The sequence below is a fragment of the Odontesthes bonariensis genome, chromosome 3, assembly GCF_027942865.1.
Source record: "Odontesthes bonariensis isolate fOdoBon6 chromosome 3, fOdoBon6.hap1, whole genome shotgun sequence".
Classification (NCBI taxonomy): Eukaryota; Metazoa; Chordata; class Actinopteri; order Atheriniformes; family Atherinopsidae; genus Odontesthes; species Odontesthes bonariensis.
Genome location: NC_134508.1, coordinates 14023378 through 14047368, shown reverse-complemented (window position 1 = coordinate 14047368; position 23991 = coordinate 14023378). Strand labels below are relative to the sequence as shown.

Below are 23991 nucleotides of genomic sequence, written 5' to 3'. Positions count from 1 at the left end.
CTGCTCAGAGACATTAAACTAAGTTTTCCATCACAGAAAAGATAATAAAAGGCTGAGAAGACAAACACATCCACTATCTTTTAGTTACAGGAATATTGTCGCTATTCATAGGCTCCAATACCGAAATATTCTAAAACGGCTGTAAGTCACTGCAATAACTTGAAGGAAAAAGTCATTAATATCTGATAAAACTGCAACACAACCTTTCAGAAGCAGAGTAAACATCCTTGTAAATGTGCTATTTGCCTTCTCAGAACAACTAAAATGAAACTCAAACCCTCATCATCCCATACGGCTCCTCTTTCACCCGAGGAAGTCTAGAGTGAAGATTATAAAGAAAAGCACTCTTCCTAAAATAACACGTTTATTGGAGGAGTTAGCTGGGGCTGGAGGTGAACCCCCAGGGGCTAACAGCTACCTGGGGCAAGACACTGGAGAATGGAGAGGAACCGAGGGCACTGGATGCACCAGACCCATCCATAGTCCCTATAAAAAGGGGCTCTTAGTGACTTGAATATTGAATGCATCTTCCCATGTAACCTGAAAAGCAATCATCAAACAATGTTTCTTTTATATTAACAACTATTAGCTGGGGTTTACATTACGCCCACAACGGTCCAATAATAATAATAATAATAATAAGTTAGAAAAAAACTTGAATAACCTTTTACTCAATATGCGGTGTTACGGGGTAACAATAAAGTGTCCCGAGCTGAGGAAATAAAACAATGAGAACTGATGGCTGATGTTAAATGGTTATTTATTGGAAAAGAAAAGTAATATTATTCAACCAAAACCTAGAAGAAAAACACAAACCCAACGGAACCTGCTGAGGACAAACAAGAACCTAAATGATTAAAGGGGAACTCCGGGGCATTTGAAGCGCAATCCCATTGCTAGAGGTTATCAAATACTGACAGTAGGACACAGGCTGGTGCAAATCGGCACTCCCTGTGCGGCGATTGCGCTGTTTGCGCAGACAATGCTAGCCAAATACGTGGTGACCAAGGGGCAAATAATAAACCTTCCACGTAAAACAACAACTTGCACACAGCAGAAACGTCACACCACTTTATAAACCATCCGACAATAAAGTCACAAGCCTTACCATCAAAACCATATGCATGGTTCTCACATTACTGGCATGGGGACGTTACAAAACAACTTTATAAACAGCATGTCACTTACCGTTGTTGGTGTGCACGCGCATGTGAAAGCCCGAAACAGTCAATCCTATATACCAAACAATTATCTTCTCTAGAAAAACTGCGTTCAAGTATTTAAAACATTACAACAATATTACTGGGCATTTATTGTTGTAATGTTTTAAATACTTGAACGCAGTTTTTCTAGAGAAGATAATTGCTTTGTATATGGGGGTATCGTCCATTGACTCTTTTGGGCTTTCACATGCGCGCGCATACCAACAAGAGGTAAGTGACATGCTGTTTATAAAGTTGTTTTGTAACGTCCCCATGCCAGTAATGTGAGAACCATGCATATGGTTTTGATGGTAAGGCTTGTGACTTTATTGTCGGATGGTTTATAAAGTGGTGTGATGTTTCTGCAGTGTGCAAGTTGTTGTTTTACGTGGAAGGTTTATTATTTGCCCCTTGGCCACCACGTATTTGGTTAGCATGACAGGCTGCGCAAACAGCGCAATCGCCGCACAGGGAGCGCCAATTTGCACCAGTCTGTGTCCTACTGTCAGTTTTTGACAACCTCTAGCAATGGGATTGCGCTTCAAATGCCCCGGAGTTACCCTATAACAGACCAACAAAACCCAAAATCAAACTGTCAACCTCTTTCCACTGAAAAAGGTATGCTTCAGACAACCTGCACAAGCTACTGCAACAACACTCCACAATAGCTGGCTCCAGTGGCACCTGGGTTGCGTCTTCCAGCATCTTTTAAAAGCAGCCCAGCTGATTAAACCAAGTCACTCACAGCTCGGACAACTCACCTGCTCACCAACTCACCTGGCTGCAGCCCACACACACTCTAAATACGACACTTGGGTCGTAACATGCGGCATTTCTTTACTTACAGAATAATATACTTTAAGAAATAAAACAAAGATAACCATCTAAAAAAAGATCAATCTTCTTGTAGGACACACTACTTTAAAATACCATCTTACCCTTTCAGACCAACATCACCACAATTGTTGCGTCAGTTTCTTTGCATCCTGATTAAGGCTATCAGATATGAACGGCATGACACGCTTGTGGTCTTCACCGGAGGGGAATAATTTGAGAGCTACATATCCTGGAAGAGAACAGTAAGCGGTGGATGACAGAATGGCAGCAAGGCAGGCATCTGGCCTGCCATCCCTTGGGACATTCTTTCTACAGTAATTATCATCAGCAGCACTCTAGAAACAATCCTACACAGTACTTTTACCCCAACAAACGCTCTACTTACTCTTCAGGCGTGCAAAGAAGATAAGAAAGAGACACACACAAGATGTGCTTTACACATGGGCACAAACAAAGTTGTGTACCAAGGGCCCAAGATGGGATAAAGCATTCACAGCAAACTCCTCTACACACAAAAGCACTCAAGATAGTGCGTTTGAATGCATCCATGTGAAGAGAAGTGGGGCACACGGAGACATGGAGCTGTGACAATGACAAATGGCATTCTCCATTACGTTATTAGGGTGAGAAAGAAAGAGAAGCAATGTTGTAAAGGAAGGAGAGAAAAACCAAAAAAAAAGGATTGAAAATGCAAGACTTATTTCATGTCCAAAGCTGTCCTTTATCTTTTCAGATATACTGTTGAGGAAAGTGTCTCAGTGACAAATTAGAGGAAGGGTCCCTAAAGGAGTAGGAAAAAAAGTGCTTCTGGCTTATTCTGGAGTTCAAGAACACATACGTATGTGGTGCTCAGATGAGGATTAGCGGGGGTCACGGATCACATGTATTTGAAGCTTTTGATTTACAATGCAACAGTATTTACAAAAAAAAAAAAAAAAAAAAAAAACATTATGAAAAGTATTGCATTAAAAGATGCAAACGTCTCATGATTTGGCGTGAGTTGACCATCATTAGGAAACGTGTCACACCAGTCTTTTAAACCAGAAAAAGATGAGGACAGCGGTACTGAGCCAATAAAGCTACAGCCTTTTCCTGTGGGCTCGTCATTTCAACAGTAGTCCTAAACCAGGTTGTGTTGCACGAGTGAATGAGCAGCTAGTTCATTGCATCCATCCATTTTCTATACCTGCTTAATCCAACTGTCGGGTCGCAGTGGGGGGCTGGAGCCTATCCCAGCGGTCATCGGACGAGAGGAGGGGTACACCCTGGACAGGTCACCAGTCCATCACAGGGCCACACAGAGACAAACGAGAGGAACAACCACACATGCGCTCACACTCACTCCTAAGGACAATTTAGAGACACCAATTAACCTAACATGCATGTTTTTGGACGGTGGGAGGAAGCCGGAGTACCCGGAGAGAACCCGTGCATACACGCGGAGAACATGCAAACTCCACACAGAAAGGCCCCGGGTGGGGATCGAACCTGGAACCCTGTTGCTGTGAGGCGAAAGTGCTGAGCTGCAAGTTGTCCAGCAAAATAAATAACAAAAATAACCCTCGAAGTGAGTATAGAATATCAAACCGGTTTCATTCACATGTAGGAACATAAGTGTTGTTTGTATGGCATCACTGACAAAATGTAGCTGGGGCTTGAGATGTCGCAGCTGTCCCTACACAGAATTAGAAACCATTGGCCCTTCGGATTGTGCCTTTTAAAGATTATTCAGCTTGTTAACGTCTTCACAGCTGCATTTCACATTTGCTGCTAAAGACCCAAAAAAACATAATCCAAATAGCGGGAGGATGAATTGATATTTAGAAAGCCAATATTCCAGGAAAGAGTTCTGCTTTTAGTAGGCTAACAGAAACAAACTTGACATTTAGGGAATGATCACATGTCATGCCATTTGAGTTTATTTCTGGCAAACTGGGGAGAACGCAGGATAAATAGAGCATGATAAGGTCAATCAGAACAAGTCAGACAACAGTTTTCACCAATGGCTCAAAATAAAATCTAAATCTTTCTATCATAACAACTGCACAGTAACTTGGGAAAGCTTTTACAATTAATATGCACAATTATGGAATAAAATCCTATTAACAGAATAATCTGGTAATAATTATTGGTAAAAACGTTGTGCATAAGCCAATTTCAAGTTTCAAAACATTTTCTTGTCATACAAACTTATGGAAATAACTCCATTTGCTCTCTGATCCAGATAAAGATGCAGTGCACTTACGTACCTGACATTTAGGAAGCCATATCCTGCGTTTAGAATAAATTTGATGTGACCATGATATTGTAAAGAAAAATTGTGGGTTTTTTGGAGTGGTTTTGCACCTCATACAAAGACATAAAGAGGACAGAGAGTGCTATGGCAGCAGATGCATCAGATTCCCACGTCCTTGTCGCAGCTGCGCTGATCTACAAGTGGCGTTGAAGGACAAAATCGTGGTACACGCCAGCACTCTCAAAACACTTCTCCGGCTGGACCATATGGTATTCAGCTCAGCATCGTGCAACATCAGGACTTCTCCGCCTCCTAAGAGGCTCGAAATGGCGCGGTCTCACGTTTAGTTGAGAGCAGAATGCACAATGTCAAACCATACTTGCTGTGAGAAGTGTCATCCCACTGACGTGGTGACTGATCTTGGCACTTTGGAAAGTCATTTCAAGACATGCTACTAGGGCTGGGCGATATATCGATATTTAAGATGTATCGATAGATTTTTAAATAAGATATGGAATTAGACCATATCGTATATATCGATATAGTTCAAATTTGCGCTGTAATACTTGCTTCAGGCAAGCCGTTGATCAGAACTCTCTGCACTGCTTCCCTCGCTCCGGCTCCGCCCCTCCTCTCTCATGCACAGAGGGGGGGGAGGGGGAGGAACACGCCGGCACTCTTAAACAAACATGGAGAAGGCAACAACATCTGCGGAGCGTACGGGGGAGAGCCCCTGGTTGGTAAAAGAAAAAGCAGTGGCTCAATCATTTGGAGATCGTTCGGATACAAATTGTCAGACGAGCAACAAAACCAAGCTATATGTAGGGAGTGCCATAAGCACATTGCAGCCAGTGGTGGAAGCACTACGAATCTTTTTTATCACTTAAAAACGTGGCACAAAGTCCAATATGAAGAGTGTGTGAAACTGCGCGCTACAGCAGCCACAGGCACAAGCCGTCCCCAAACTGACAAAGCTCCAGCCCCAAAACAAAGCTCACTGCAAGCTTCATTTTCCCGCTGTGTGCCGTATGAGAAGAAAAGCGACAAGTGGCGTGCAATAACAAAGGCGGTGTCCTTTCACATTGCCAAAGACATGGTCCCTGTTGCAACAGTGGAACAGGTCGGGTTCAAAGAGCTAATTAAAAAGCTGGACCCGAGATACGAGCTTCCCAGTCGCAACTATTTTGCACGAGAAGCACTGCCGCAAATGTATAGTGAAGTCAGGCAGAACGTTGCGGGCCGGCTCGCTAACGTCACCCATTTTGCGTTGACCAGCGATATGTGGTCAAGCAGAACCTGTGCTAACCTTATATGAGCGTGACAGTTCACTTCATGCAAGACTGGGAGATGAAAACAGCTTGGCAACTGGTTGAGACTGTTCAGAGAAGCTATTAAGTTAACAAAAAGAAACAGGTAATCTCAAGCTGATGTTTAAAAACGTTTTTCTTAAACTGAGCACTTTATTTTGTTATCTCTTTATATATAAATGCTGCCATCAGAAAAAGATTTACCTATTTTATTTTATAGGCTAATTTTATTTAAGATATTTTTTTTATTTAAATGTGCACCTTACGGAGCTTTGTTATACAGTTATGTTTACATTTTATAGTGAGTTTTCACTAAAACTACTCGTATTTGGCTTTGACTTTGACTGAGCATTTCATATCACAGCTCTCACTTTGCGGAAAAAAATATCGGGATATATATCGTATATCGATATTCAACCTAAATATATCGAGATATGACTTTTGGTCCATATCGCCCAGCCCTACATGCTACTACGCTGTCGCTTGCCCTTCTCTTAAACTTAAGGAGTCAATATCCTCGGGCTGATTTAAAGCAGTTGTCTTTATCACTGTGAGAGAGTGGAACAATGTCAAAAAAGTCACCATCTGACGGGGTAAGTCTGGCCCTATTGGAAATTTATTGGAGCTGTAATTTACTTGGGAAGGTTACAAAGCAGGCAATCACCTCTGATCAGTCTCATAAACCAGCATGCAGCCAATGCTGCACCGCTTGTCAATCTATCACTCAAAATCTTAAGGGTTGACATCACGGGTCAAAAAGATTCATGTGTTTCTAGGGAATGAAGCAAGACAGGATCCATACAATAGAGACTAAAGATGTGATTCTGCCAGCTGGAAACACTCAGGGAAAATGATCTCCTAACACAGGCTAATCACCTAACATGGGACTCTGCACGGTGCATGATCTCTTTTAGTATGAGCATACGTTAGGGTGTCTGAAATGACTGACAAATGAAAAACAAACAAAAAAACAACACAATCCTGGTACTTTGTTTTGGGGCCCTTGAACTCTGGAAATATCTCATTCAGTGAGCAGATCCTTAAGTCACACTCCAAGGTCAGATTAAAAATATCCAGCTTCCACATCTTTGTCTCTCCCAAACATCGACTCGAGAAAGCAGTCTGCATCTGGAAGCAGGATGCAATAACCCTGTTTATTACCAGAAAATTCTCATCCGCCGTTGGAAAAAAGTTCACTTAAAACAATAAGGTGTCGGACTGTTGTATTCAAGGCCGGATTAACTATATGGGCCTGCGGCACAGTGCCCAGGGGCACCAACCATTCACACCCAGTGGGAGGGCACCACAAGACAAACTTTAAAAATATTTTTTTCATGAATGTTTGTACACTTAAAATGATTACACTTGACACTTGACATAAATATTCATATAAAATTCATTATTAAAACTAATGTGATAAGAACAGCAACGATATATCATAATTCTGAGCAATAGTGGCCTAATGTTAACATTAACCCCCCTCCCTCAACCTGTCAGTTGAGCCAGTCCACCTATGGTGAAATGCATCACGGGATGCGTGTACGGTTGATGTTGTTCTCAGACAACAAAAAGAGGATGCGGCGAAGTATTGGAGAGAGGTGTTGCGACGCATTGTGGCCGTGATTAACAGGGTGCTTGTGCAAGTCTTGAAAGTCTTAATAAGTATGGAATTTTGAAGCACTGTTTTCCAGACCTTGAAAAGTCTTGGATTTTGTGTGAAAGTCTTAATAAAGTATGGAAAATAAATGTATGGTAGAATTTTACAGTATGCTCAAAGGCATTGTGAAATGAGAAATAGGAAGGTAGACTATAAAACTATAATTTTACTAACTGGTCACGTACTGTATTAGCCTAATGGGATGAGATGTGAGTGAAGAGACTGAATTCTACATACATTCATCATCCATCCATATTTTTTTATAGATAGTTTTTGTGACACTTGTTTGATGTGAAATTCATGTACTTGTGATTTTCATGTTTCGAAACGTTTTCATCAGTAAAAGCATAATTTACTGTGAATAATGCATTTGTTCATTGAATACTAGCCTATAAAAATGAACATTTCTAATAAACACAGTTGGTACAATCTCAACCAGTGAAGTAGGCTGTAGGAACACAAGTTACAAGTACATAAAGTTAAGGTCTTGGGGAAAAAAAAGTCTCAGTTTTAAAAAAGTCTGGAATTTTGATTTGGAAAAAGAGCAAGCACCCTGGTTAAGTTTTGAAGCGGTTTGGCATTCCGGGGAGACAACTTATGGTGCTCTGGGACGGCTGTGGCAATGACGTCCCCCTGGATAATAGGAGTGTTGTTAGTGCTGCATAGGTGGATGCTCTTTGAATTGATAATATATTTCAATATAGACAAATGCTCTTCGAATTGATACACATTTTGAATCTGTACATTTTAATATATGGATGCTGTTTGGATTGATAGTGAATTGAATTGATTGGTTTTAAATGGAGATATTTGAATAATCCTACATACTGTATATAGATGGATACTGCTTTAATTGTTACTGATTTTGAATGAATACGTTTGAAAATGTAGCCTAGGGGCACTTGAGGTTTAGTGCCCAGGGGCACCACATTGACTTAATACGGCCCTGGTTGTATTGTTTACATTACACGCCATGTTTCTCTAGTGTTCGGGAGTTGTGAAATCCACATTACTGCATTAACACTACATGGCTGATCCGTGACAGGGAAGTCACACCTCAGGCTTTTTTTTTTCTTTTTTTAACCAGACTTCACTTCTGACTTGTCTGACTGATTTGTATAACGCAGTTCCAGCTGTCGCACAGCATACAAGTCTCTCTTCTCACACTATTAACGTTACACTGTACACAATGCATGTAGCTCCCGTTGACAATCTGTTCTGCTCACCTTGTTGTTGAAGAGAACGTGTCAGTTTCTCTCCACACCTTTTCTCTCGCCAGTGTGTCAGATAATGCACGCCGATAATGCACGCGTTCGCACTAACAATTAACCAAATGCTTGTTTGCTGTTTGCTTCTTTCCCTTTTCCAGGTTCACCCTTGAACCTCGTGTCATCCGACCGCATCTCCTGCACTCTCAATGACTGCAGCTCCACACTGACTGCAGCTTGCTCGACGCGTCTCCTCTTCTGACTCTTTGAAAGTATTACGCACACGAGATATTCGGTCAGGGACTGGGACATCTCTGCGAGCCTCACAGATCCAACCACTGTAACTCTGACACAGCGATCAATGACTGCCGATTAAGCTGCTGGTTTGCCTCGAATCTGGGCCTCCAACATTTGTCTGTCAGGCTTAGAGTTTTGTAAAGTGGACTTGGCTTAACAAGGAGATCGGACTTAAAGAAATACTATGTAACATTTCTACCTTAAAATAACAGCTTGAAAAAATTTGTGTGGCTAGAAGGAGTTTTAATATTACGATTGGCCTGTCTCCTATGCCCTTCGGGGGTCTGATTTGGAAAAACTGCGCTATGTAACTTTGCTGGAGCGGCCCGGGAGCTGAGCGGAAGTAGCCTGATTAACATAGACTTTCAAATCTCTTCGAGATTCTGGTCTGACCAAGACCATAACGAATACGATTCGAAATGGCCTGGTCAACCCGCCTCCCTCGGGTTGCTACTGGTTGTGGCCAGAAAAGGCTGTGCCTAAGCTTAAGCCAATCACACCACTCTTTCCTCTGACGTATGATTTAGCTACCAGCGGGGCTAACTGGTAGATTAAACTCTTACCAAAGCCAGTAGGGAGCAAGGCGAAAACGTCTTTCCTGTCAAGAAATGATTCAAGGGCTGTTCTTTGCTCGATTTTCAACGAGAATCTCCCGTCAAACACTTTCATTACAGCATCTACAGCAGTGTCAAAAGCTTGACGCTGCTCCATGTTGATATTGAATGAAGCGCTTCCGTGTACAATCCATGGGTTGAGTGGCAGTTCAACCACGTCACTACCTTGAACACGCCTCTACCCTGGGCCGTTGGCGCTGCTCAAAGTTGATTGCTTCCCGACAAAGTGGGTGGAGTTCCCATTTTTTCGGGAACTCGAATCCACCTGAATGAGCAGTTTGCCTGAGTAAGTGTAGCAGAGCCGAAGGTGTTGCGTCACTGCGAGGGCGGAGCCTGGGTAGAGCGGAAGTACTTTGACTTGCTTTCTGGCACACCTACCGCAAAAACAAATAGACCCCTCTCACGCTCCCAGGTACATTTGATTACTCTTACCTTCTTGGTCGACATAGCTTGCACCTTCTAACTCCTCGCCGGTTCGTCAACAAACGTGAAAAGTGAAAGTGAAAGGGTGTTGTATTTACGACAGTGTAACCGTACATTACCTCCAAGCCTGTAGGGGGAGCTCCATAATGGGCTTTTTGAGAAGTTACATTGTATCGCTTTAAAATTAGCAATCTTTAATATTTTTTCCAAATCAGAAGTGGACATTCCATTTTCTCAGTTGTCTATAAAAGCACCGCCCTCTGAATCAGTCGCACAAACAACAGTTCTCAACTTTAAATGTAAAACTTGGCCACGACAAGAATAGACCAACGGTGAAGCCCAGGGTTCGAGTAAAAGGAGAAACAACTTGGGCCGGTTCAACGAATAATGTGTAACAAGACTGTGTCAGACAGAGGCGTCACTATCAAATGTATGTGGTTCAACTGCAGACAAGAGGAATGGAAGTATGTGAGAATTAGATTGTAAGTCAAGTATTTACTTTGGGTTGTGGTAGTTAGCTTTCAGGCTATTTCCAGTATACTCTTTCATACGCTAGTAATGTCCTTTTGGAGTACAACCAATCACACAAGAGGATGGAGCGGAGTGGGTCACTACATGCCTTAAAACAGGCGGCTTTGAATTCAAATGTAAACTCATGGCTATTCTGTTTTATTTTGACTGTACGAAAATGGTGCCAACATGTGAAAAACATTTCTCCTTTATTACAAGATCCTATTTAAAAGAAAGAAATCTGTACAATTACTGCGATCTTAACTTGACCTGTACTCAGAATCAGAGATCAAGAGAATAACCTGAACATGTCGAGCTTAAATTTAGTTCTTTTTATCCTCTATGCAAAATCTGAATATCAAATTCCAGTTAACTTTACTTTCTTAGTGTTCTGTGAGAGCAGAACTGTAAACAATCTTGTAAGAAGTTTTTTTTCTTTCTATCAGTTGCTGTTGACTAATTCTGCTGCAAACCTAAGCAAAACCTTTGACTTGTACCGTCTATAAAAACAAAAAAAGTAGCAGTTTGAGCAGTGTGACTACCTTTGGTACCCAGCGCTCTGCTGATGAATAAGTAAAGCAGCAGATATGCTGAAAAGTCTGCTCTCATTAATGATGTGGAACACACATGGAGTAGTTGCAATCAATACCTTACAGGACACCTTAACGACAACCTTCATCACTCACCACCTTTAAGAAGTCTATAAAAAAAAGTAACACACTACCAACTGGACTTTTTCACCTCCAAAAAGTTTGTATGAATTTGAGCTCATTATGAATGATGATGCAAGTAGAGCTGCTTTACAGCTGTGTGCTTACAGGACTGAATGCAACTTGTACAGAAGGCAACATGTCAATGACACAGATGTTATTATCATTGGGAAGCCTGGTGATTTGAAACAGGAGCCAATTCAAATACCTCAATCCTGGACTGATTCACAAGACAAGCCGATGTGCAAATAAAGAAAGGCTTCAAACAGAAACTTAACTATGGAACAAACTGCCACATGGTTGACTGAGAGATTCAAAGTCAATCTTATTCACCTTATCTTATTCATCCTGATTTAATCTTTTTTTTCTGTTTTCTTATTTTCTGTAAACGAGGGCACTGCAAAAAAGGAATTTCCCCCAAGGGATTAATCAAGTAATTCTGATTCTGATTCTGAAAAAAGCCTTCTGACTTCATCCCCTGAATTTTCACACATCACCACCTCGAGGTTTATCTTTTGGGTTGTGAGTAAAATATCGTGATGACTTTGGGATGGACTGGAAAATATTTACAATGACTCTGGGAATCTGAATACACCGAGTGGCATCTATCCCATAATTCTGAGATATTAGTCGCCCATTCTTTCTATAAATGTGGCATTGATTGGCTACCTTAAAATAGGCGTATTTGATAAAAGGGAATACTAAGTATTTTAGTATTTCCCATCTGTTGCTTGACTTTGTTCTTTACTTTGATACATGTTCAAGTCTAAGAGGCATCCTGTCTGTGAAATATAGTCTGATTGGAATCTTTCACTACGGCTCCATGATACGCTTCAAGTTATGAGATCAGGTAACTTTATTACCTTTGACCTTGTTTTTCTTGTTGTTATTCTTGCTGGTGCTAATAGCGTTAGCATCTACAGATTCACCATGTCATCTCACCAGGTGAGTGTTCAGATTAGGCCTCCTACAAGCTGTACTGAATCAAAGATCTGCAGATTTTTGTCCAATGATTCTTCCTTCTTTGTTGGTCGCTTGAGATGTGATAGAAGTTTTTACTGGTGGGCATATACACCGCTTTTGCTAGAACATCAGGGTGAAGCATTAGGCAAGCCGTCCGATGTTTAAATGGCGGGCCAACTCTGCTCACTTGGTAGAAGCAACCCTAGTTTGCATTCCTCGCCCCCACACACTTCATATGTTGTGGACAAAGAAAAGCAAAGAGCAACTGAGCCTGAGGTAACAACTTGCTCGAAAACGCAACGCATTTGCCAAAGTTTATTCTCTTACTGTTTGTTGTTGTTTCTGAGTTGTTGCAGCTCTGCAAATCTCTCAGGAGGACACTTCCCCCAGGCGAAAGCTCTCCCTCGTTGTGAAATAATTACAGTCTATTAGGAGTTATGATGCATGCAAAGCTCATCTAGAGGTACCTGAGATTAAGAATTAAATGACTGGAAAAGGATCCCAGGTCCACATTAAAATCGGGCCATCGACAGGTTTATGGTACATTTCATTAGCTCCGGGGTTCTGTGTGCTGATGTAACTACGGCTTTAATGTTAAAATCGGGTTCCGATCAGGTTCCGATCAGTATCCGTTACTCTTTATAACCAGAGTTCGTAACCTGGTCACCGATAGAAAATTCTCTTGCACGTTAATAATCAAACAATGACTATTTGACAAATCTCCACCAAGTGAAAGAACAGTCAAGGAAGATCCAACTTCCATGAAAATTAACTGCAATAATTCTAACTTCCTGTAAAACGAAGCGATGGGCTTAGCAGTCAAAGGAAAAAGGGTTGCATCTCTTTTTAGTGTTGCACATTTGACTGTGCCTGTACAATGGTTTGAATTAACAACAGTTTGCTGCCTGAAAGACAAGAGAGAACGGCTTTTTTTGTTGTTTTGTTTTAATAAAAACAAATTAAATCTAAATGAGGGAACATCTTGATGCGGGTGCCGCATACTTCCCGCTCTGTTGTACGACCTCTCTGTAAGTTAAACTGGCACAGAATGGAGTAGATCTGAGACCGAGTGATTGATCTCTGGTCACAGCCACCATTTAATCGAATGGTGCTCTCTGATATTGTCTGGGTGTGAAGTCAGAGCTGACGGGCACTGATCCTCCATTCATGTGTCGAATGCAGGCTCAAAAGGGACTCCAAACATACTTGAGAAAGGCTATAATCAGAACTGAACTATTACTACTATTATAAAACTATTTCAAAATTTGCATCTCTTTTACCACACTTGTCTTCTCTGTGGCATTGGAATCTTTATTTCCTCCTGTCCAAAAGCTCAGCTTGTTTTAAATTGCTCATCCAAGTCAGTGAACAGGCACTGAGTATCACATCTTACAAAGAAGCATCCGCACGTCTGCTGAGGTTAAAATCCTAATTACTTGTCATGGCCAGACCCTAACCCTTTGAAATGACATTACCCAATTAGTGACGACAAATGACTGCAGAGTTAATTAACCAGAATGCGCCTTAAGGGGTATTATCAAATGTTTAAGAAATTAACAGATTGCCAGTTCACCAATTCTATGTAATTGATTTGTTCCCATTCAGGTTATGAACTCATCTCTTTGGCCCCGTCCTCTTAACTAACCATCCGGATGAAAAAAAATTAAAAGGAGAACTTTACAGTAAATCACAGACACACACACAGCGGTCCTCAGAGCGACTGTGGGAATCATCGCTGCACTGATTGCGGTGAAATGTTTCTGTGTTAATGAGCTGGCACTTTGCTACTTCATTGCAACTCATAAATACAAAACTGTTTTGCAATTAGATAAGTGCAGTGAAGTCAGTAAGTTGAATAGAGGCGAGACGATACAGGAAATGAAAGAGGCAAAAAAATAAAAAAGCAAAGATTTGTCAGAAACGTGCCGCTGTTATTGACTGACATTTTTCTATTTAAAGCAAAAAGCATACCTGCAGACTTTTTTTTAGTTTTGAGGGTACAATCTCTGATTTCTTTGCAAATCTGACAAGCTCTGAGATAATGAGATGTACACATATTTACACATACATTACATATACATATGTGTGTGTATCTGTGTGTAAGAAGGAGCGTATTACACACAGTCCCGTGTATGGCATAATGGGTGTGCGTTTTGCTGTCATTACTGCTAATATACACTTGTATTTTTCTATGTCTTTGCCTCTTAAGCTAAAGGTCATGCCAGGACTATGCGAGTGCTGACAGAGAAATGACATCCCCCTGTTACAGAACTGAGGATAGAACCAGAGCAGAGAAAAGAGCGAGAGCAGCAGAGCATGGCTCCAGGATTTAGATCTGTGAGATTTGCATCATTGGCAGGTCTTTAGGAAGGGCAGCTCTAATCTCTTGCAGACAGGCTTAAGAAAGGAAAACCTGGTTGTTGTGTCTCCACAGATAGGGATTTTAGTAATTAGCATAGTTAATAAGAGAAGGGCATAAGGAGTTATATTTAAAGGTGTCAGGTCTGTAGGGAAAAAGAACAGCAATAAGAAGAAGGTAATGCAAGGATGCAGAGCGATGTCGAAATTCAGTTCCGTACGCTTCAGAAGTGACTCGCTGATGCTAACATGCATCCTAATAATCTACTTCAAGTTGCACAAATGACAAAGCTAAACTTTAACTTTACCTCAATCAAAAAACTGCGTTGGGTCACATATCGTTACATTTAACGGTCAGTTCTCTTTGGAGAAAATATATACGGTCGCTAAGTTGCCATGAATGAGTCAGGAGTAACTCAACGTAGTCATTTTCACACATGAACACCTCCTGGGGCCATGCAGTAGGGCTGCATGATTACAGCAAAATTAATATCCACATCACATATTCATATTCGATCAGATTCTTGATCAATACTGCAATAATAATTCCACAATTATTCACGGATTTTAGGCGGAAAAAAAGTTATTTATTACACTTTAAGGTTAACATAACAGCGTTTTCACATTCTTATTCTGCTACATTCCTGCTAATGTACAAATGTTTTCATCAAAATAAAACTAATTCAGTGCATCTTGTGGAAGAAAAACACAAACAGGGCACTGCTGTCACTTTCACATTGTACTTAAAAAAGTACAACATTGTCCAAGCGTATAAGGTTCTTATTCCCTGTAATGTAATGACTGATAAAGCTCATGTAAGGTTCTTTTGTTCTGCTGTTCTGCTTGACCAAAGGTCATTGAGGTCACCCCTCTGCATTTCTCCCCCGACGATTAGCAGAAAGCGCAGGTATTGCCACTTTAGAACAATAAGTGATGAGGGAGTGACATATTTTCTGTCCACTGTGTTGACCAGGGACGTTGCTAGGCATACAGGGGTACAGGGGCACAGGCCCCCAGCCAGAACACCCCCACCAACACTGCCGTACTGTATACAAAAAATGTGCCTGTAGCCTACTGGATGCATAAGAACATTTATTCAAATTTGCATGAACCTCAACAGGTTTAACAGAGCTATAGGCTATCTAAGCACATAAAAACAACTTTGAATTCAGCCATTTGGCTTTTCAATTCCTCCTTCTGTAGCTCATCAAGCATAATCAAGTAAGCCTTTTACAAGAGGCAATGTTACTAAAAAACACAGTAAAAAAAAATTTCAACAGATCAACAGATACAAAATAATTAACAATATTTCAGTCCAGGCACTGAACATTTTTTAATCTTACTGCAGCACAGTCAATATATACTTCTACAAGAGGGAATATTGCAAAATAAAAATCAAATTAAGAGTTCCTGATATGTTCTGATAAGTTATTCCCCTGATTGAGTAGCCTTTTAAACTAGCTTACCTACTTTTTACCCATTTATAATGCTTAAAATAGTTTCGTAAATGGGTTATAATAGGCAGAATAGTATATTGTCTCGCGTTTTGCATATGCCATGGATCCAGACACTGTTTAAGCCTTAATGCAAACGTTGTGTATTTGGTGTAAGAAATTAAAGTGGCCTATCGGTAGGCATGGGCGTTGACACAACAGAGAAAACAAATCTCTCACCTGCCTCCACTTCATGCTTAGTTCTCCTTATTGCTTCCGACTCTCCTCTGTAAGTACTTCCTTATGTCCATGACCACGGTGACGGCAACGGCAACCCATCAATGTGTAGTGGTTCATACAGCCTACTGCGCTTCGATTGGTAAAATGTATGAGCTATTATCCGCTGATAAATATGACGTGCGGGCCGCAGGCCTTACCTTCAAACTCTGATTTTGCGCGTTACGCGTCACACACGGTCCATTCGCTGAACATGCACAGACGCACCCAATGCCTGCGAATGCAACCGCTTCAGTGCACTCTTTGGTAGACCTGTGCAGCATTGGCTAAAGTAGGTTACGTGGTTGAAATAGGGAAAATCGGGTCTGTGTTATTCTTCCTTGGCACATCAGTCTTAGCGTAGTCTGAAGGACGTATATGGGAATTTTTTACAGGGGCACAATGCATGTTTACAGGGGCAAGTGTCTGGTGCTGTGCCTGGTGTTGACCATCTTCCCCAAGCCCCCATTACGCAACATGTTTATTGGACACCTATCTTTGGCTAAACAGAGCGCGACTGCATCGGGGGGGATTTGTGCGAGTCCAACTTCCAGAAGTAATTTTGCAATACAAAACTATGTTTACTCTGACACAAAAAGCCCAGTACTGCTTTTTGGACAGAGAAACTGGAAAATCAGACAGATATATAGACTCTGTGGAAGCTTTCTTGCATTGCTGAGGGCAAATCAGCCCTCCTCAACGAGCATAAAAATTCACAGATAGTGGCCGCGAGCAAACTCCTCTTTGAAATTCTAATCATACTTACAATTTATTTAAGGGTATAATTTCAAAAGGTGATGGAGAGATTGACCGTAATCTTCAAAAGTCTGCTCTTCTAATCAGTTGCAGCTGTGAGCAATCGCCGGCATTGTTTTTGAACTACGTCTCTGCATCACTTGCACTTCTCCCTCATTATCTACAACGGAACAACAGCAGGACTTACGCTGACAGTAGTGCCATAGTCATTCGCCGCTTTCCTGGTTTAAGAGGCTGGCTACGTTTCCTAATGACTGCAGCCTTTCTAAATTATTGAAAAAGCCAAAGCACCAAATCAGCTACAGAAATGGCTATTAACCTTGGAGAGTGATATTCAAATCCAGTAAGAGCTGACTTCGTCCTCCAGTGTCCCTCGCGGGGAGGAAATGTAAATGTGTTCTTGCTGAGACAGATGGGGGAAACCTCTCGTCGTTTGAAGTTCCAGCAAAAGAAGTCGCTGCAAGCAGAGGGCTCTCCGCCCCGCACCCCCCGCCCTCTGTAAAATATTCAGGACTGAGCCTCATTGAGCCATGTTTCCAGCTTACCCCTTTACGCCATGCTGGACTTCAACACCGCTGGATTTTTACTAACGAGGAGCACGTTGCAAAAATAAAAACTTAGCAAATGTTTACAATTCACCACCATGTCCCAGATGGTGAAAAACATTCTGAGGATTATCTCAGTGTGCAGACAAGAATTCAGGAGATTTGATTTATGAGTGAGAGAGAGACAAAGAAACAACAACATCCCACTACTCCTTTAAGAGCACCGCGGCGCCTCACCATCTGAATATTGTGATGTCCTCGGTATTGTTGTTGACAAATCATGGCAAATGGAATTTCTCAGCATGGCTGACATTCTGCCAGAGCTGATTCGATTGTATTGTGGCGATACCTGGCTGTCAATCAGTTCAGGCTCTGATATTGTGCTGTGGACCAGAGAGAACCCCAGATCATTACTCTTATCACCTTATTGTATAGAGAGTAAGAGGCGGAGAAAGGAAAGGGAGAGAGACGAGAGGAAGAAGTAGGGACAAGAGCCAGTAAAAGTGAGATTAGAAGTTTTGCAACTTACTTTTTAAGTGCACGCTGCTGCAAAACAACAGTCTTTTTACACTGCCAGGCATCCACTGTTTGAGGCAGAACGCATTATATCCAGCATGCATGTGCATTTCGAAAAAAGAAAAATACGGTAGATGATGGGCAACAAAAGAAAAGCACAGACAGGGAATTGCGTACATTTTAAAGGAGAATTTCAACAGTATAATATCTAGAGATATGAACGTTTCTTGATTTTAAGATGGAACATGAACGATCCACATCGATAAAGTGACAGAGCATGAAAGCGAGTTTACAGCTTCCTCAGAATTATAGTATAAGATCATTGATCTGTCTAAGGACTTCAGTTGCAGAGAACCCCTGGGTTTCACCACCCATTGAAGGCCTTGCAGCAGAGCTATAGGTTTGTGTCACAAATTTCAAAACATAAAAACAGACTTACCAGACAGACAGAGCAGACTTTTTTTTTTTTTTTTTTAAATTTCAAATCCAAAAATTGGCAAAAAGTGTTTAGCTGTGACCGGAAAAATTGATTCCACTCCTCTTACTACTGTGGCTGCATTCCCACACATAAGAATGCATACATTAAACGTCTTGAAGCAACGATAAAATCTTTCAACAATATTGTAAAACACAAACGATAATCGTGCCATTTCTAAACCAAGAAAGCATATTTAAAAAATAATTCTAAACATGGGTACCCCCACTAAAACAAGCTGCTTAAATCATTTCCCAATGCCAGTAATGGCATGTTCATCCTCACACCTCTGAGAACTACAATATATCCATAACTGGAGTAACGTCCAGTAATTACTACTGCCTCCCAGGGGACAAGCCTGCAACTATGACAACACAAACGGTTGGTATTACGCTGCATCCTGCAGGCCGCGTTGGACCACTGTTTCTGATTAATCACAGCTCTCTGAGCTAGACAAGATATTTTACTATTTCTAACAGGTCTGCTGACATCTGCTTCACACAGCAGCACAGAGTGCACAGAGTGACAAGCTCCCAGTTGTCTTACAGACGATAAAATCAATTAATGTCACCTAATTCTGTCAACGTTGTAGCTAGCTGTCAGTTACAGTGCCTCGGTGTAAGCCGCTGCAGCCGCTTCTTTTGTGTTTCTGCAAAGAAAAACCGAGCTGAGACCATTCTTGAACCCTGGACCACAGCATCCTCATTGAAAATTAGCCTGTGCACAAATGCTCCCATCTTTGCCGAGCCGGGGAGGATACAAGCCAACATCCTCTGCAGAGGCATTTGACGCGGGACTGAATGTCAATCAAACACTTTCCCGTTGCGCTCCAAAGCCAGATGTTAGTGGGTGACAGCTGTGTCAAAAGGGCTTTAGAGAGGAGTTATAATTTCGTTGAGGTAATCTCACAACTGCATTGATGAGTTTGTCCTTAATCCTATTTACACACAAATACAACTGGCTGATATTGGTTACTTCTTCCCCACAGAGCCCTTGTACTTGACCTCCAAGTACCTTCACAAAAGCACTGCAGCAGTAAGCAGAGTGATGTCTTAAAGCATTTATTGGCACAAAACCTGCGCAGTTCCATACTAAAATTACTTTTTTTTTGTGTAAACCACATTTCTTCCACCATTGCGATATGGCTTTGGAGAAATACACTGCACACATTGATAGTGCCCCACTCTCTCCCTCAGCCCTCTCCTGAATAAATCATCAAAGTGGTTAAGCAGAAATGTTTTGGATGAAATATTGATGTTGTAACTTCATTTAACTTGTTAAAAAGGGCTTTAAATGCTATGTAAAGGTATACAATTTGTTTCGACGCACCAAAGCTCTGAAGGAGAAGCCCTTCTGTGACTGTAGGACTGGCATTACCGCTACCTTCCTCAGAAGTGAGCTCATTTCCTCTTCTAAGGCTGTCCTCCCTGCAGACTTGAGGAGAGCAGTGCAAAGAACAAAGTTGAAAGGTGGAGGCTCACAGCTAAACTGTAGCCCTTTCTCCAACCCAGGAGAGAGAAGGCAACAGGGAGGCGCTGGCTCTGAGCAGCGATCTGTCAGTGGGAGAGCTTGGAGGCTGCTACACACCTCCTTCGTCCCACCGTGGGGAGGGAGGAACAGTTGAGCCCAGGAGAAGGCAGTCAAGACTCTTGCATCAGCAGAGAAGCAATTGTTTCATTTCTCTCAATTTGAGAGAAATCGACCCAATTCCAGAGAACGACTGTTGCTCATAACTATTGCGCTAACTTTGCTGTGCACGTGCAGAGCCTACATGTCACTGGTAATCAATCTAAATGTGTCAAAGGCATCCTTAGTTCTGTCGAAACTATGGCACAAAAAAAGAATGGCTGTTCAAAGTTTCATGTATCACGCTGCAAAATAGACGACGGTGATGGGATTGAGTTCATTTGACCTATTTGACATTGCAATGCTGACGCTACAATTGATATCTTACAACACTAAAGGCATACTACGAAGCATGTTTACTGTTTTGTATGAGTCTATGCATACATTTAAATGTCTATTCTGAACAGCTTGCAGAAAAATAAGATAATGTCCATTTCTTAATTAAACAGAAATGCAAGCAGTTTACATGAGGTAAAAAGGTTTAGTACTTTTTTTCTTATTGCTCACACGTGCAATATCGGAGAATTTCTAATCAAGTATTATGTTTTTGCCTCATTTCCTTTACTGTATCGACTTTTAGAACAAGAGTTTTAACTGCCTAAAACATATTTAGCTTGAAAATTCAGAAGCGTTGCCAAACTTTCAAGCACCATTATATGCTGTGGCCCGAGTTGAACCGTCCCTTGGCTGGACTTGTGTTTGCTGTATCAACAGACCTCTGCTTTGTCCTTTCAGTATGGACAGCCACGCTACTCTTAGAAAAAAAATGCATCGGAAACACGAAAGATAAACCAAATAAATCTCCAAGACCGACTTATCTGAAGCTTTGGAAATTATCATAGAAACACAACTCTGCTTACTTTCCATTTGTTTGCAATTAAGTACCAGGCAGGGAGATTTATACCACACTGCTCTCACAGGCTTTGCTTAATTCTGATTGTAATCACTGCGCCACATTCCTTACAAATGATGGTCCAACTGTAATCATTTGTGACTGTGTAAGAAGACTAATTAAATCCAATTAACTCCGAGCATTCATTCAAAGCTCACAAACAAATACCAGAAGATCAAAGGGTAAGAGTTATCCCTTGTACTGAGGCCTTATCTGAAACGGGGCTGGAGTCCAAAACGGTGAACTATGTCCTGAGGGCAGGGTTTAGGGACCAAGAGATCCCTTTTTATTGTTTTTTTTTAAGTAGTAAACATGAACAGCAAGTAGTCAAATTAAATATAAGAAGAAAAAAGCAGAGCCTAACAAGTTTTATTTTTGAGCCATGTATATTAGCAAACATACAAGTATGGCATGGTCGAGTAAAGTGAGACAAAAAGCGCTGTACTGTACTTCACACTTTGCAACACTCAGGCACGGCTTAAATAGTTCAGTGACATTTTCCTCAGAAAAGCTCATTTAATAACTACCATCTTGAACAACAGCACTTGTTTCGTGACGTGCGTAATTACAGTTATTACTCAATGATTTTGAAGGCTGCAGTGAGAGCCCAGTTACATCACCACAGGACTGACACTCTGGTGAACTGTGATCTGCCAAAGCCCCTCTCCACACACACATGCTAACCTGTTAGCCCTGCTACTACGCTGCCTGCTCCCAGAGACGGTGACAACGGACCAGTAACACCCCAACCAACCCGCACGAGGATAGGCACGGACTGTCGACCATATACGCTGCAATGCTACCTTTAGTTTGTCGAGAAGTATGTGCTTTGATGTCGCTGTCCTCAGTCCTCTTGCAGCAGCCTGGGATGCCATGGATGCCGCCATGTTGACACGCAAGACTGGAGAGAGGTGACGCTAGAAGCACGTGGGTGAAAAAGGAGCTGTTCATAGGTCAACAGGAGGACAGGGGCGGTGCTTAAAAAGGAGACACCCACATTCGCAATGCAAAGTTTATTGTGAGGTGGAAAGTCCAGACTGTGGTCCAGTGCAACAACAACTCGAGTGTATATTCAGGTTTTGTGTTTAGTTTTCTACATAGGAGTTGTGGGTTTGAGTGGAGCTATTACACAAAACTCCAGCTATTTGAGCTATTTTTTTTTTTTTTCAAAAAGTACTGCCAGCTTTTTACTTATTTAATTCCCCCTGAAAAACACACATCCGAACATATAGACACTGACAGCTGTTAGTCTCCGGCCAAAATGAAATGTTTGGAAAATACGGATATTAAATAGACCTACAGAAAGTCTCCTTTTTATTCTTTGTTCTCATGACTAAAAATGATCAAAAATAAGACTAAAACAAAAAGAAGCACCCTGATGATGATACTCTCACCTGTAACTGCAATGACAAACAATTATTCTTTGAATATCCTATCATACTATTTGTATAATTTGATAAGTTATTATTATTTTACAAAAAAAATTTGGCTCATTATGAAAATTATGTTTGTTTATGTTTTGGTTTGGTATGTTTGGGCTTGGGTTGTGTGGGGTCTGTTCACTGTTTAATTGAGTATCATGGTTTAAACAGACCATATATTGACTAATAATAGTTGTGAAAAAAATTAATACTGAAAAAATGAAAATACTGCCTGCATTCTTCCTTGATTTCATATGGGTAAATGATGATATTTAATTATGGTGATTAATCCCCTACTCTATTTTTTTTGTTTGTTTGTTTGTTTGTTTGTTTTTTGGAAATTGTAAATGTTGTCATGCTAATCTTTTTCATGAATTGCCAATCAGTGTGTCTGAATAATCCTATCAGTGATGGGCATTGTGCTTACAGATACTTTGTTACATTTGTTTGGAAACATAAAGGTTATACATTACTATATGTATTTCTTCATATTTTTACAGTGTATCGGGCACTAGAAGTGTACAGTGGTTGTTTCAGAATTAAAGGTAATTTATTCTAAAGAAAAAGTACTTGTTTGTCCGCAGTCTAGCAGCATCACAAGTGAATGAGTCACTGCGCTGTAACATGTCAGTAGATTGGTGTTTTGTATAAATATGGAACTATGTGAACAACTCTCAACAGATTAATATGGCATGTAAATAACCGAGGAATAAATAAAAACTTCTTCTTCATTTATTATTTCAAAAGTGAGCCCTGTGGTGATTTTGTCCTTCATAACAGTTGGGGAAAGTGATCCTTCATGTTGCTGAGGCTGCTGTGGAGTACTTACAGTACATCTTTGTATTTGCTGGAGGATTTGAACTGAATATTCAAAGAGCTCAGTTAAATTAGTCAATCAATTACCGTGAAGCAAGTAAACACTAAAAGGCCCGTCATGGGTGTTGAGTATTGGAGCTGCTCCGGCTCCATTCAGAGTTCTGACCTTGAGAGCAGGACAAACAATCACCATCCTCAGCTGAAAGGTATTGGTAGGGAGTCAAGTTAGAGAGCGTGGGATGTGTGAACTGGTCTTGTCTGAATAGCTAAATAGCCCACTCACAAAGTCCTCCAGAGCCCTCATTACATGCCGCATCTTGAAAGGGCAGAGAGGGCAAACCGATCATAAAGAGCAGTGATTATGACAGAGTGAGAGAGAGATACTCACTTAGAAACCATCAGTGTCAGCAGGCTGCAGAGGACAAGACAGAGGGGAGGAGATGATGATGAACAGCTACAGCCAAGAGATCCTTTACCAAGCCCCGTTATGCTCAGATAACTAAGTCTACATGATAAAACCTTTGAGAAACTTTTCAAATGTGCAAATGGGGGCTATTCTTAAGTCAACTGGAAAAGAATCTGCCTCATGTTTATTTGATCTTTTTGCTCTTAACCCCCTTCTTTAGGTTGAGAGATTTTGATAGTCAGTGATCCATATTCCAACAGCAAAATATTCCTTTGGTAGCAGGCCAGTTTAACATAACCACAGTAAGAACACAGATGAAGTGAGTGGCATAGTGTGCTGCACTGGCATAGTATTTCAGCGTGTCAACAAATCCTGTTGAATATATAAACTGCCCGCCCCTTTTCTGTCTATCAGTGAAGGGTGGTATGCTCGACTTGAGTCTAAAAAAGTCACTACAAGACAAAGTTGAGCTTGAGCATTTCCAGGATTTTTCCTTTTTTCTTTTCC

General features: G+C 41.2%; 1 protein-coding gene across 1 annotated transcript in view; it reads right to left on the bottom strand.

Annotated features, from left to right (window-relative positions):
- suclg2 (succinate-CoA ligase GDP-forming subunit beta) overlaps window positions 1-21742 on the bottom strand; it is a 106080-nt gene extending 84338 nt beyond the window's left edge. Inside the window, exon 1 of the mRNA XM_075460413.1 lies at window positions 21645-21742. Coding sequence (XP_075316528.1) covers window positions 21645-21728 — 84 coding nt within the window. The 5' untranslated portion in view covers window positions 21729-21742. The remainder of the gene's footprint in view (window positions 1-21644) is intronic.
- Between the last annotated feature and the right edge of the window lie 2249 nt (window positions 21743-23991).